The sequence below is a fragment of the Phaethon lepturus genome, unplaced genomic scaffold (assembly GCF_000687285.1).
Source record: "Phaethon lepturus isolate BGI_N335 unplaced genomic scaffold, ASM68728v1 scaffold7719, whole genome shotgun sequence".
Lineage (NCBI taxonomy): Eukaryota > Metazoa > Chordata > Aves > Phaethontiformes > Phaethontidae > Phaethon > Phaethon lepturus.
Window position 1 is genome coordinate 77764 of NW_010562699.1, and position 15433 is coordinate 93196.

The 15433-nt window shown below is 40.1% G+C and overlaps 1 protein-coding gene across 1 annotated transcript in view; it reads right to left on the reverse strand.

Moving 5' to 3' along the window:
* Positions 1–13744, reverse strand: part of FAT3 (FAT atypical cadherin 3) — a gene marked incomplete at its 5' end in the record, with an annotated part of 79239 nt that extends 65495 nt beyond the window's left edge. The window contains 3 exons of the mRNA XM_010294357.1: positions 1294–1447; positions 2492–2688; positions 9671–13744. Of these exons, the coding sequence (XP_010292659.1) occupies positions 1294–1447; positions 2492–2688; positions 9671–13744 (4425 nt within the window). The remainder of the gene's footprint in view (positions 1–1293; positions 1448–2491; positions 2689–9670) is intronic.
* Positions 13745–15433: the final 1689 nt, after the last annotated feature.

Here is a 15433-nt window from a genome sequence, read left to right on the forward strand (position 1 = left end):
GTATGAACGTAGGGAGGACAAGCCACTCCTGGTGGCCTTCAACAGCCTACGGCTTCACCCATGTGCACACCACCACCATGTTTTTCCAAGTCTGTCTTCTTGTTACTCTCATGATTTATTGACTGATAAACACAGAAACACATCCTGAATCTGATGACAGTAGCCATAATAAACTGTAAATTTTTCTAATGATACTGTTAAAAAATAAAATCAACATCCCCGTCTCTTCTCCCTACAAAGCAATCTCCAACCAGCTCTGAATTCCCATATATACCTCTGGCATCTAGTTTTAAACAGACTTATTCTTTTCCAGAGACAGGTATCACAATAAACACTAACAGCAACAAAAAGCCATCTAATTCAGACTGTGAGAGCTTTACCCATGATCCCTTTTCCACTAAACAGATAAACAGCTGCCAAACATTGCCACATCAGCAAACAGCCACTACTAGTTGGAAGATAAGTTTTGGGTTAGTTTTGTAAAGGGTGCAATTTGCAGTTAAATAAAAAATTTATTCTTGAAGAAGGCAATACTTCCTCTTCCACACACTGCATAGATGTCCAAATGGCTCCTCTTCCCTCAGGAACACTACAGCAACAGTGGGCACTGCCTCCTGCTAGTCAGGCAGAGGAGGCATTGCACAGGGAAGGACTATCATTATGGGAAACGAATTCCCAAGAATAATAAAAGGGTCAGATTTTTATTCATGGGAAAATGGTTTTATTTAGCTTTACTTCATAACAACCATAAAATCTAGATCTTATCAGAGATCAGTATCTTTTTCCAGACCAACTGCTAAATGTACAAGACCTTCGTAGCACTCCACTGTGCCCACAAATTCATTTCTTCCCCAGATGACATCCTTTCTCCCCCAAAATCTGTGTATAAAAGAAATGACTTTTTTTACAGGGTCTATATATCTAGACCAAGGTGGAAGAATTGAAGTCTGAAGGTGAAGGAGGACCATACTGAGGACCATACTGGCAGCTTCCCCTCTTCTGCACCAAAAAGACTCCAGGACAACTACCCCATACATCTCTGACCCAACTTGATGTTTGGCAGGGAAGCAAAAGGGTCAGTATCCACTGCTATGATAACACACAACCTGGTCAACAAAGACATCCCTCCTTCTCCTTCCTACCACCACCACTTCAGAAGTGGTCATCCATGCCTGCCATAACTGGAACAACTGGCTGATAACCAAGTGTAACACAACTCTAGTTATGGAAACTGGCACCCACTGATGTTGAGGGATTGAGAAGGCTATTTGGAAGTATTTAGTGTCATCTTACCGTTTTCTGGATCTAAGAAAAATTTATTGTTCCCAGCACCATAAAGAGAGTAGCGAATTTCACCATTGGACCCAATGTCAGCATCTTTAGCACTGATTTTAAGAATGACTTTGTTTGATGGAATGTCTTCAGGAAACAGTGCTGTGTATGCAACCTAGAGACAAAAACAGAAATGTAAGCTGTGCTATAACAGTATTTTATAGTCTTTGCACAACCTTTTTTTTACACACTCTATAGTGCATTTTTTCTATATAGGAAACAATTTTCCTTTACGTAACGCATTCCTAGAAATTCAAATCACTGCTAAGCTTTGAGGTGTCACAAAAACAATGCCAAATTATGACTCTTAATAGGGCTCGTCTTAGGTGTTAAACGCGATCTCATTTTCTATCTTCTGTTTGTTTCATCAACACTAATGAAATGGAAACTTTGATGAGTGTGCTAATGAAGACAACTGTTTTTATCCCCTCATCTCGCAGTGTTTGAGAGACATACAGACTGTCATTCCCGCGTGGTGCTTGCAATGACAGTGGTCCATCAGTGATAATGTAATGACAGGAATTACACAAGTATATACATACACATACACACACATATATATAAAAAAGATTCTGTGAGCAGTACCATTAAGGAAATCTGGGTTTCATAGTGTCTTTTCTTTCACACAGATCTTTCTATTGCAGTAATATCAGTTCCCCACATCGCCTTTCCACAGAATAAGAGACAGCTAGTGCTGTCCTGTGGTCAGGACACACTGCATGCATGCCTGACAACATGGGAGCAAACTACACTCTTCTGCCTTTTCCACTGGGTTTCTGACATCTGCCAGGTTCAGAAAGGCTGGAGTTAAACTGAATTGAAGACCTGTCCACATTGGCTGTGAAGGGAAAGCACGTTATTTCTGCAGGGGAGGAGTGGCTGCCAGTGCCCCCTCACAATGCTTCATTTTTAATAAAGTCAACTAAGGTCACTGTGGAGAAGACTCCTCTGCTATCTTTACTAGACTATTATCCTTTTGTCTTGACTTCACAGGACTTTTTCATCCTGCGCCTCTCCCAGATCACTCCATATTTTTCAACTAAGACCTTAAGGATGAAAATGGGCATCACCTGTGAATACCTGTAAATAGCAGAGAAACCCATAGGGAAACCATCACTTTCAACACCACAGCTCATTGGTGTGGGTGTTACTAACTCACCTGTTCACAAACTGGATTATTATCATTAACGTCAGTGACGGTCACTTCCACAGCAGCTTGGGTTACAAAGAGGCCATCCGTGGCGGTGATGTTCAGATAATAAACGTCTTGCTCTTCCCGATCTAGAGGCCTTTTAACATAAACCTTCCATTCATTCTGAACCAGTCCCAGAGCAAACTTCCCTTTGGGATTCCCTCCTGTAATGAGACAAGCAACATGCAATGGGGCTGGGGCATCCCTTCAGAGCTCCCCCCTTGTTTAAACACACAGATGCATCGTGGAGGACCTGGACTAAGCAGCTGTCGTTTGTTTTACAGTGATCAGTGCTTTCAAACTAGCAGACTCAGGAAATCTGTAATGAGATTATGCTTCCTGTGTTTATTGGCCCCTGAACACCTTGCATGAAAGTGAACCAGTAACTTTCAGTGGAAGCAAAATCCATTTAGCAGAGCTGAAGATGATCTCTTGTTTAGTTCCCCATAAGGGCAATCAAATCCAAACTATGAACAATCAATAGTCCTCTCAGCTTGGTACAATTGTCTTTCCACTTAGTCTCGGGAGAGGATGTAATACACCGTAGCTCTTGTTACCAAGACAATTTCATTAGCTGTTGATTATGCAATCAAGGACTGGAAGTGGGTTCTATTAAGGAATCCTCTAATGAAAGCTTTATCATACAGCTGCGCCGTTCTTCTGCTAATTAAAATTCTAGTTTTAAAAAAAGTTTAGACGACACAGGAAGACACATCAGTATTAAATAGTCCTAACAAGAGGTCATTTGAGGAGCAGTTGGAAGATAAGCAGTACAATTAGATCAAATGTATCTGAGAGTGAAAGCTGGTGAAAGCAGTGCAGGAGACAACGCAGAACAGCTTTTTATCTTGCTGTAACACTGACACTGAACCTGGCAGTGTTGCTCTTCCACATCACTAAATTGCCTGGTGACAAAAGCAGGTTGGAAGAAGCAAAGTTTCGGTCCACATCACCCTCAGGAAGGAAGTAAGGACATGTCACATGTAGAAGGGTACAATAATCAAGGCAGACACGATTGTTGTTAATGTTTCCAACAGCTATTTATTCTTTCATCTGAAATAGTACAATCCCCTGCCTGCTCCATGAAGAAAGCACCTTCAATCACCTTTCTCGGAGCCCGATCTCAACCCCTGCCAGTCCAGACACGAAAATCTTTTAAATCAGTGTTGTTGTTTAACCCAGGTAAGCAGCTAAGCCACACAGAGCTGCTCACTGATTCCCCCCGCTGGGATGGGGGAGAGAATCAGAAGGGTGAAAGTGCGAAAACTCCTGGGTTAGAATAAAGTCAGTTTAACAGGGAAAGCAAAAGCTGCATGCACAAGAAAAGACAAAAATGGAATTATTTGCAGGTGTTCAGCCATTTCCAGGGAAGTAGGACTCCACGCATAATGGTTACTTGGGAAGACAAATGCCATCACTCTGAACCTCCTCCTTTTTCCCCAACTTTTATTGCTGAGCATGACATCACATGGTATGGAATACCCCTTTGGTCCCAGCTTTGGCCCCTCCCAACTCCTTGTGCACCCCCAGCCTACTTGGTGGTGGGGTGGTGTGAGAAGCAGAAAAAGCCTTGGCTGTGTGTAAGCACTGCTCAGCACTAGCTAAAACATCCCTGTATTATCAACACTGTTTTGGTCACACAGCACCACACCAGCAACTACGCAGAAAATTAACTCTACCGCAGCCAAAACCAGTAAAGCCAACTAACCAGTCTTCTGTGCCCAGCGTCTTACATAATCTTGGTCTGTAAAAACGTATCTGCGCATTTAATAATTTAGGATAGAGCATTATAGTCATAGCAAACTCGTGTGCTATAGAAACTGAGTGAGGACACAGAAAAAAAGCATCATGCTGCTCCACTGGGTGAACTTTAATTCCAGCTAACCTGCTACTAGCTCCTTCCCCGCCATATTAGGTTTTCTTCTGTGCTCTCCCATGCAAAAATGCAAACATGGAAAGAACCACTTTCCATGTTTCTTATATATAAAAGTGGTATAAAAATATTAAGGGAACGCTTATTCTTTCTTGTAGCAGGATGAAGAATGTCAAGCATGCTAGCGTACTTTTGTATACAACTTATTCAGGGTCCTGACATGTGTCATGAGATCTGTCCAAGCTCAATGGAAAGACCAGATTCTTAAGGCTTCCTCTCTAATACTTGTGTTGAATGTTTGAGTAAATAAGTATTTTTCAAAAAAATCCAAGGCTGAATTTATTTGAGCTGCCTCGGCTGTCAAGTGATTAGGTGTCATTGTTGTTGCTTCTGGTGTCACAATTCTGTCAGCTTCCAGGGACCTTCTTAGCAAAAAAACAAGGCAGAGAAGATCTGAACTTGAAACTGAGCTTAAAACCAAGCAAAAAAACTCTAACGCACATTTCATACCTTCTTTCTACATCAAAAAGCAGAAAAGAGGTCACAGACTGTAATATATGCTTTCTTCATTAGTTACCAATGACAAGACAGGCTAGTTTCCATTTACTACGAAAACTAAGTCAGTTGAGACAGGCTGAGCAAATCTTTCTTGTTAAGGATCACCATTTGTACTAGCTGTAACTGTGTCAAAAAAAGCATGTTGAAATGAGTAAGATTTCCAGATAATTAGTCAGATAGGCATTATAATTTTAAAAGGCCCTCTAATCATACAGAGCTCAAAACCGATACGTCAAACACAGATATTTTCTGTTGATAGGAAATCACCTTGTTCGATCACAAAACCAAGCAAATCCCAATTTTCCCACTGATTTCTACAACAGTCTGCAATAATCATCAGAGGACTCAGCTAAACCTTGTTTAATCTGTAGTGTGATACAAACACACATTTCCCATGCACAGTATGCCGGTGTGCACTACAGGCCAGATCTGAACACAATCCAAGGCAATGAGCAGCTGTCCATTGACTCGAGTCTTAATGTGACTTCAAAGAAGGTAGACTCCTGCTGACTGACATTAAATTCTCTGTTCAGTTCGACACCAGCATAAAAAAGCTTAACTTCCCTTTACAAAAGGCTGTAATCTTTTCATAGTGAGTTTAATGTTGTAAACCATTAATAAAAACGGTCTTAAATATTCTTATTTAGCTTTGTGATATCAATCAGTGCTTTCCTGCATGTTAGTCCTTTTGTAAAAGGAAATGATTAACTGTCCCGACCAACTATGAAGCAATACACTCAAGGTATGGGTATCCCATTGCTAAGAAAAGAGTAAACGTAAAATCTAATTAAAATCAGCTGGTGGCTTTTAATGGCTGGCAGTAACACTAGCTTGGAGCAATTTTAAAATCACTGCTGCTTTGTTGTTGATGGAATGACTTTTAAATCATACATAGGAATTTGGGGAATATGTATAAAAAAAGGGTCCTTGGGATCCCTTTCCCCCCCTTTACTCCCCTAGAAAAAGATCAATTTGAATGACCACGGAACCTGTGCAATAAGCATCAAACATGTGTAACAGTTTATCTGCATGCCTTTTTCATTAGTGCCACCTTTCATTTTTTTTGCTTCTCAGGACTGGCTATATACTTTGTTGATGGAAGACAAAGGTGGAAGATGTACTATAAAGTGTAACAGAAATAATGAGATGTAAACACTAAAACACCATCAAGGAAATATTCTTAAAAAAAGAAAGGCAAAAAAATCCACACTGTGGCTCAGGGAACCATTTTCTAGTACTTATACATATGTCTTGACACAGATCTCATTCTGCAGTGATTAATTAACTTTTTCACTAATATATGTAAGCAGATTCAGTTTCCTAGGGGCGTTCTAATTAATTAGTTTTTCGCTCTGAATAATGTAGCTTTTCTAAACGGAAGCCTCCTGACTACATGTATTAATGGATTCTTTAAAATCTTTTGGCAGTTTTCTTATGTTCTATTTTGAATGTCACAACAGTGAAGTGCTAGCTACAAAAAACAATCCAGTGACTTTTTAGAAAGGCTTTGAGGCTAAGAGAATCAGCATTATCTTTTATCTTTTGTTACTTGAAGTTTAAATAATGCTCTCCCTCCCTCCCTAGTCAGCAAATAGTACAAAGCCAAATCAAGCTCAAGTTTAAGTAAAGAAAGAAAACAGCCAGATACAAATGAAATGCAGAGACATAGTGATCCAAAATAAACAAATCCTGACACACATCATTACTAAAGCACACACAGAGGGAATTATAACAGCTCAAAGGGAACTGAAAACTGGAAGCCAACAGTATCAGTTTTCACTGCAATGTCCCAGTCGGGGAGGGGTAACTGAGTATTTACTGACTTATTTATTCAGTTTCTCTCTTACATTTATGCATTTATTTAGATACTTTCAATTCCCAATTAGAACTGTAGGAATTTGTATCACATAAAATCAATAGGCTTATCCTCCATTCCCAGTTTAAGACGTTGCATATTTATTGAGCAGCTGAAGTGATAAACCCAATCCTGATATAGGTAATGGCCTCAAATGAGCCTTCAAAAGAAAACTACTGTGCTCCCTAAATGCATTTGTATCATCTGCGCTTCCTATTGGTTTTCTATTAAGATTTATATATAGTGCTTTTGCTTTGTGAACATCTCCAGGTGCTATCAAACCATAAATAACAAAGGGTACGTGCAAAACTTTTTTTCCCCCACCACCAAATGCAGATGTAGGTGGATTTGAAAATGGCAACTACTTGTCAGTAATCATGGAAACCAATCCTAAACTGAAGGCGTTCAAAACAGAATATATATTTAAGTATTCAAAAAATGTGTGGACGTGGCACTTCAGGACATGGTTGAGCGGTCACAGTGGTGTTGCGTTGATGGTTGGACTTGATCTTAAAGATCTTTTCCAACCTTAATGATTCTGTGATTCCGTGATTTACCCACGAGAATGTCTCTTCCCCTTTTCAAAGTTGACCAGAAGACTGCAATGAGTGTCTGTATTTCTCAAAAGACTGCAAATGACTCTTCAATGATCACATCTAATCTAGAATGTTTCTTTCTTTCATCTCCTAAATGATGTTTTTCTCCATCTATCTTCTGTGTGCTACTTTTCTCCAGGTGCATTTGCACACAGCTGCTTTTGGTGGATACACGTCATTCTCATAATTTGTTTTCTTTTCTCTTTTTGTCAGTGTCCTGTTTTTCCTCAGAGTTTGCTGATTGTATTCACAGAAGTTTCTATGGCTCAAAATGCCTCCAGAAAGCCACAGCATTTGAAAAATCATCTAGCTAATCTGATTCCATGAAATATTCAAGTGCAGTTCCTCAGCTCAACTTGAGGTAAAGTGTGAATAGACTATTTTGTTAGTTAAACTATACTTTAAGAGGTTTTGACATTTTAATGAAAAGAACCTAATTTCTCCTTGTGCATTTCCCAAATTCAAAGGATATATTAAAAGACAGTGGAAATTCTGAGCTTGAACACTTTAGTAATTGTACAGTAGGCATTAGAGAAAGTTTTTGGCTTTGACATCTAATGTTTTCGGAAACTAAAATACCAGCAAAATATCTGACATATTTTGAACTGTGATAGAAATTAAGGTACAGAATGATCTATAATTTTTGACTGACATGTGACAGTTATTATTCAAAAGGCCAGTTTTTACTAAATTAACAGCACAGGGATGTGAAGAAAACATTCTTATGTAACTAAAAGCATAATTCATTATATGAGATAAATGAAAGACTTCAGAACAAAGAGAAAAAACAGTACTTTCTGCTAATGATCATGGTACACTAACATTTTTGTTACGAACATGAAGGGTTTGCACATCCTATAGTACTTTCCACAGTGGGATCCCTGAACCCCTTCAAGTATCACAAAATCTCTAGGATGAGGCACTACTTATTTACTTTTAGATATGTGGGAACTGAGGCACCAGCAGCTAATGTACCTTGCCCAAAGCCTCCAAATCCTGTGCTTTATACCCCAGATTGTTTTTGCCTCTGCTTCTCATATCCTACAACACATGACTCCATAAACACATAGTCTTCGCAAATAGTTAACCTGATCCAGACTTCCAAGTAAATGGTCAGAATGAATTTCTGGCTGCTTTGAAAATGATGCTACTTCTGATGTGCAACACAGACAATTTACGGCTAACTGCAACATCACACCTCTCCCTACACACCATCCCACAGTCATTTCCAATCTGATAGCTAACGAAGAAGCATGAGTCTTGTCTTCCAGAGCAAAATATAAAAACTGTTATCCAGTTAGTTAAGTCCTTTTTGCCCATAGCCTGCTACTTACATGCAGTCTTGTGTAATTCTAATCTTATCCAGTGAAAAAAATGTGAATTTGCCCAATAGTACAGTTATTACTATGAAATTAATATTAGCTCTTGGACTGTGAAGGTTGGGGTGAGTGACAAAGTTGTTCCCTAACAAAATCTATTGAACAATGCAAGCTGTAGGCAGAAAAATAATTGCACCTCCCCATACTCACACAAAAGCCAGTCTGAATCTAGGAGAAAAGAATGATAATAAATATAGCACAATAGGAAAGAGCAATGTTACCACACTTTGAAAAATGTTAGTAGTGTAATCAAAATTCCCTTATGCTGTATATAACAACACACGGCAGCTAACCAGTCCTTCTAAGAGGATTACTGTTTCCCTGCCCAGAAATCTGTGCTGATAAGAAATGGCATCCCCTCACTCCTTCCAATGTAAAATCCATTCCTCCCCACACCTCCTCCATCAATAGTGCTATTTCAAAGTGGCTCCTGCATGCACTTTTCCATCTCAAAAAGAAAAATGCTATTTCAAAAAAATTTTAAATGCTTGTAAATGTAAGGATTTTCTCCTTAAGAATAAAATGTTCTTCTTCTGTTGGCTGAAACCTTAAGTCATGATGATTTCCAAGCTGACACATCAATTATGATGGGTTGATGGGTCACACTACATTGCACTGCAGCAAATCATGAAGTGTTAATCTTGGAAATTAGAGAGAGAATAACCTGGACAGATAAACACACCCCCCCTTTCCCTTTTTTCAGCTTTGCTACTTGCTGAAAATTATATCCAAATTTAACTAATTAAAAAATCAGAGGCACACAATTGTCTGATTCACAGTGGTAATTTAGCTAAAACCCTGCTAAATGTTCACCTAAAACTGGACACATACACAGTTCTTCAGTAAAGCTGATTTTGGGAAGAAACCATGCAACTTGTTTCTTACCTGTGATATGGTAGCTAACCTGTCGGTTCACATCAGACGTGTCTTCATCCCATGTGCTAAGAACAGCCACAACTTCCCCTGGAGGGTCACTCTCTTTCACTGACCCTCTGTACACCTCATGCTCAAAGACAGGTGCATTATCATTTATATCTGTCACAGTAACTGAGACCAAGGTGGTTGATGACAAGGATAAAGCTTCCCCCAGATCTGAGGCGACCACTGCAAAGGTGAAAGCAGGATCCTTTTCATGGTCCAGATCCTTCAGTGTGCTGATCCAGCCACTGTTGCTATCAATGGTGAACGTTTCTGTGATCTTCTCCAGCTCTGATTCCACCGCAAGTGTATAAGTGACCTGTCCATTTGCACTCGAGTCTGCATCAACCGCTTTAACTTGCATAAGTTTTGTTCCTATGGGCATCCCTTCCATTATTATAGCGTCATAGCTAGCCGTTTCAAACATGGGCTTGTTGTCATTTACATCCAATACCTTAACCTCCACATCCACAGTCAACAATATGTCTACTTTGTCTAATGGAATGGTGGCCGCAACTTTGAAGTGAAAAACAGGATTTGTTTCATGGTCAAGTCTTTTATCCAGTTTTATGAGTCCTGTGTCTTGCTCTATGATGAAAACCCCATCTTTGTTGTTTTCAGTCAGCTCACCATTAACTGTGCTATACAAAGCACCCTGATTAGGCAAAACATGCAGAATGTCAATGGTACTACCTATGACGGTGTCTTCTGGTATGGTAAAAGAATACTGGGGTTGAGAAAAGGAAGGCAAAATGGTTTCTGGAGGCAAAACATGGATGTAGACAGGAATGAGGGAATGCTTTACGGGAATGCCACCATCAACTGCTTTGACAAAGAATGATAGAACCGTGTTTTTCAGCTGGTTAAAGCTACCCTTGGTGACCATCCATCCATTGTCTGGATCTATTTCAAGCAGATCGGCTACTGAAACGGAGGCCTCACTATACAGAGAATAGGTAATTCTGGAATTGGCTCCATCATCTGGATCTACTGCTTGCACTTGGGTCACCAAGTAACCTTTCCCAACATCTGCTTTGACACTTGCTCTGTATTCGACCGTCATAAACTGGGGAGCGTTGTCATTCTCATCCACTACTATCACTCTCACAGTGCAAAACGTAGTCCTGCCACCTCCATCGAGGGCTCTCAAAAAAATACCAATATCACTTTCCAGTGGGTTCTCCCGGTCTAACCGCTCAGTTGTCAGAATCTGCCCATTGCTGTCAATCAAAAATCGGTCCTTGGCAAAGTCGTTTATTATAGAGTAGCTTATCTGGCCATATACACCTGAATCCCCATCTGTTGCCTTCACATGGATTACTTTAGTTCCAGGAGCAGCATTTTCTCTAACCTCTGCAACGTAAATGCTCTGCGAAAACACAGGGCTGTAGAGGTTGGCCCCAAGGATCTGTATGTGCACCTGAGCTGTGCTGGTGAACAGCCCGTCTGACACGGAGACATTTAGGCTGTACATGGGCTCCATTCTCTGTTTCCGATGGTTGGAAAGTGTGATAACACCACTCTTGCCGTCCATAATAAAACTGGTCCGATCGTTACCTGATAAGATGCTGTACTCCAGTCTGTCAAAATCAGAGCTGTCAGCATCAGAGGCTTGGACACAAGTCACAAAATGACCTCTAGGTGCCAGTTCACTCACATACGATTCATATATTAACTGGTTAAAAACTGGAGGGTTGTCATTCATATCTGTTACCAAGATACTAACAAGAACCTCACTGCTTAATGGTGGGAACCCATTATCAGTTGCTCTGACTTTCAAGCTACACTGCTGTATGAGTTCATGATCCAGCATCCGGGCTGTCAGAATTAGGCCACTGGTGCTGTCTATATGGAAATAGTCTGTGCTGTTAAAGGTGTCCTGGACTATCTGATACTGCACAATCTTGTTATTGTCAGAGTCAGCATCAATAGCAACAACCTGCAGTACAGGAGTCCCAATCAAGGATGCTTCAGACAAAGTAGCATTGTAAGCCGGCTGATCAAAAACTGGAGGATTATCGTTCACATCATTAATGATCAAGTCCACAGTGACCTCAGCTCGAGCGCCAGTGAGGGCATCGCTGGCTCGCACCATCAGCTTGAAAAGAGAATTTATTTCATAGTCCAGTGGGCTGATGACACTCAGAACTCCAGTATCAAAGTCAATATTAAACTGGTTGTAGGGATCTCCATCGACAATGATATAAATGATACCCTGTCCTTCTGGACTGGTTGCATTTATGCTTAAAATTGGTGTGTGCATTTCTACATCTTCATTCACGGAAGCTGTATAAAAAGGCTTGTCAAATACAGGCATTGCTTTGTTAACAATAGTAATGGGGAGCTCTACTGAAGCAGCCAACGATGGGTTACCGCCATCTTTTGCAAGAATGACAACCAAATACTCTATATTAGATAAATCAGAATTGAAGGCTTCTTTTAAAGTGACGCTGCCAGTTCCTCTATCAATTTCAAAATGTCCATAGTCTTCCTTCAGAAGATATGACACCTCACCATTTTCACCCTTATCCTTATCAATAGCCGTCACTCGGTATATCAGGGTACCAGGCTCAGCATCAACTTGCACAGCAGCATAGTATGGAAGCCCCACAAACACGGGGGCATTGTCATTTATATCCTCAATGTAAACCCTCACCACCACTCGAGCGACACGAAGGTGATCTAGTTCACGGCTTGCTTCCACCACCAGCTCATACAGCTCTTGTTCCTCTCGGTCGAAGGGGATGCCAGTTGTCTGAATGACTCCTGAGGTGGATTTAATTTTAAATTTGTTGCCGGGGTTTAATATACTGTATTTCAAAGGCTCATTGAGGCGGTTACCAACAGCATTCACCACAGCGATCTTGGTGATATTGGTGCTGTTTTCTGAGATGGAAGTGGAATAAAAATTTTGTGTGAAATGGAGCCCACTATCCATGGCTTCTTTTACTATTATTGTCACCATAGCAGTACTATAAAATTTCCCATCAGATACTCTTACTATTAGCATATAGTGGTCTTTGGAGAGGCTATTGTTTTTAATGGTGAGTACCCCTGTGCTTGAATCAATTAAAAAATGGTCTATATTGCCTTCAATAAGACTATATGTTAGTTCAGGAGGGATCTCTGAATCTGGGTCTGTAGCCTTCACTTTGAGAACCTCAACACCAACATATGTGGGCAGGAGCAAGACTGTCTCAAATACAGCCTGGCTGAAGACTGGTGGGTTATCATTGACATCAGTTACTTCAATGGTCACTTCAACTGGGCTCTCTGCTGTAAGCTGGGGATTCCCACTGTCTCTAACATGCACATGGAAGTGGAAATGGGCTATTGTTTCATGATCTAAATTTGCAATTGTTCTGATTGCACCTGTGCTGGAATCTACTGTGAAATACTTTTTTGCAGTAGATTCGACAATCTGGTAGACAAGCAAAGCATTCTGGTTGCTGTCAGCATCTGTGGCACGTATCACGAGGGGACTATTATTCGCTCTCCGGACTATGCTGTTTACAGGAGCAGCTTCACTTATGCTGCCAGAGTACTGAGAGAAGAGAAAAACTGGTGGGTTATCATTTTCATCAACAACCTGAATGTTCACAGTGGCATTTGATGCCATGCCTGCCATATTTGTTGCTTGTACGATGAGCTGATAGAAGGAAGCACGTTCATAATCAAGGGCCTTTTGACTGGTGATCACTCCAGAATATGGGTTTATAGTGAAGACTCCATCCACATTCCCATCTTTAACCTCATAAACTAGCGTGGACTGACTGATCGCAGAGAGAGAGATGACGGAAGTACCAATATCCACATTTTCATTAACCTCCGCTTGGTATTCTTTGAGAGTAAATTTTGGGTGGGAGTTATCTGCCATTGTCACAGATATTCGCACAATTGCTGTTGCAGACAGTGGTGGAGAACCTTGATCAGTCACTTTGACTGACAAAACAAACTGTCCCATTGTAGTTAAGTCTGGCTCCTTCAGTAATGTAATGATCCCTAAAACTGGTTCAATCTTGAATGTGTTTCCCGTATTTCCTAAAACACAAATATTGGAAGCAAATTAGAAATTAAATACAATGGACTTAATGATAATTTAAACTGGAAGCAATTAGTTGCAATTTGTTAAAGGCAGTTATTGAAAAAAAACCCAACATAAAAGAATTCTAAAGGCCCTTCCAGCCTTCCTTCCTGAAAATCGGGTATCTCAGTAGATGGTATAGGTGTTCAAACCTTCAGAAATGCAGGTGCTGCTGTTTCTTGATTCTGAGTATCAACATCTGAGCAAGTGATGCATGTACATTACTTCTACCAATGTAGGATAAAGCATCCCTAAATTATGGGAATTAGTCAAATACATGTACACCTAAGGCAAAGAAACTAGATCAGAGGCTAACAAGCCAATTACATGACAAATGGATAACAACTCAGGCTCTTAATTGAAGGGGATATTAAGCAACCGTAGAGAAGATTACAGTAGTTCTAGACTCAAAGAACTGAATATAAAAAGGTTAAAGTGGCATTTAGAAAAATAAAACAGAACAAATAGCATAGAAAAGAGATTCAAGTATCTCGTGGCACGAAGGTTTATCATATGATCTCTGAGGAGGACAAATCCAGATGAATGAGATTTAGCAGAAAATGTCATGAAATGTCTGTTATAACATGGAAGCAGGGATACCACTGACTGCGTAAAGGTGAAAATTATGAGTTTGGATCAAGGACCTTCTCTGGGGTCTTCTTTTCTTTTTAGTCTTTTCGCCAACCTCTTCTTTAGCAAGACAGATTCAAAACTTTTGACATGTATCCCTACCCTGTAATTATAGACCATCTTTATTAGGCAATCTGTGTTTTGCGGGTTCCTTGAGTGCCTGCTTAAAGTACAGAATGCTCTGTGTATATATGGCATGTATAAGCATACAGACCCTTTTGCCAAATTTGTTTCTAAATACAAACAGCATGTACTGAGTTACAGCGATTCCGATCATTACAACATGTTCCTGCTATTGTAATTTACACGCTAAAATCTAGAACTGCTTCCAGTCTACAGTCAAGCAACCATCCATGACCTGGTGAGAAATATGTCTCGGGTAACTGGTGATAAACAAGACATTTTCTTTTAATGGTGATTGTTACAGGTGCTGTGCACAGAGCAATAAATGTGAAAATTGTAGCTGGAATACCAAATACATGGAATCCTAAATGAAGCGAGTTAATGTAAACTATTTTTAAGATGTGATTCACTGTCTGTTGTAAATTCTGGGGCTTGGAGGCTAATTTAAGCTACATACTACTCTATGTAGTTCAATACTGGTAGTGGTGTTCTGTTTATATCCATCCTTTCAGATCACTAAGGTTTACTCTACTAGCTAAACCAAAAACTGTGCTATTCACCAAGGAGCTGAGATTCTGCCAGAGCTACAATCACAGTATCTGTCACATTTGCAGACACTACAAAGGCTGCTGCAGTTATTTTGTCAGTGTTTGCTAATATAAATAATTTTTAGCAACTGACTGCCTCATGTAAGGCCAGAGCAGGTTGTTCTCCTTTAGGAATTTCTTTTGAAATTACACAAAAACTACTTTCGATATCGACTGCTCTCCTCTCATATAAGGTGATGTAAGCAATTCCCCTGAGTGAAAGGGCTGTGTACAATAAGAAAGCTGCAGTTTAAATTAGTATTCTCAATTGCAGATTTTATGGATCATAGCATTGCACTTGTGTGG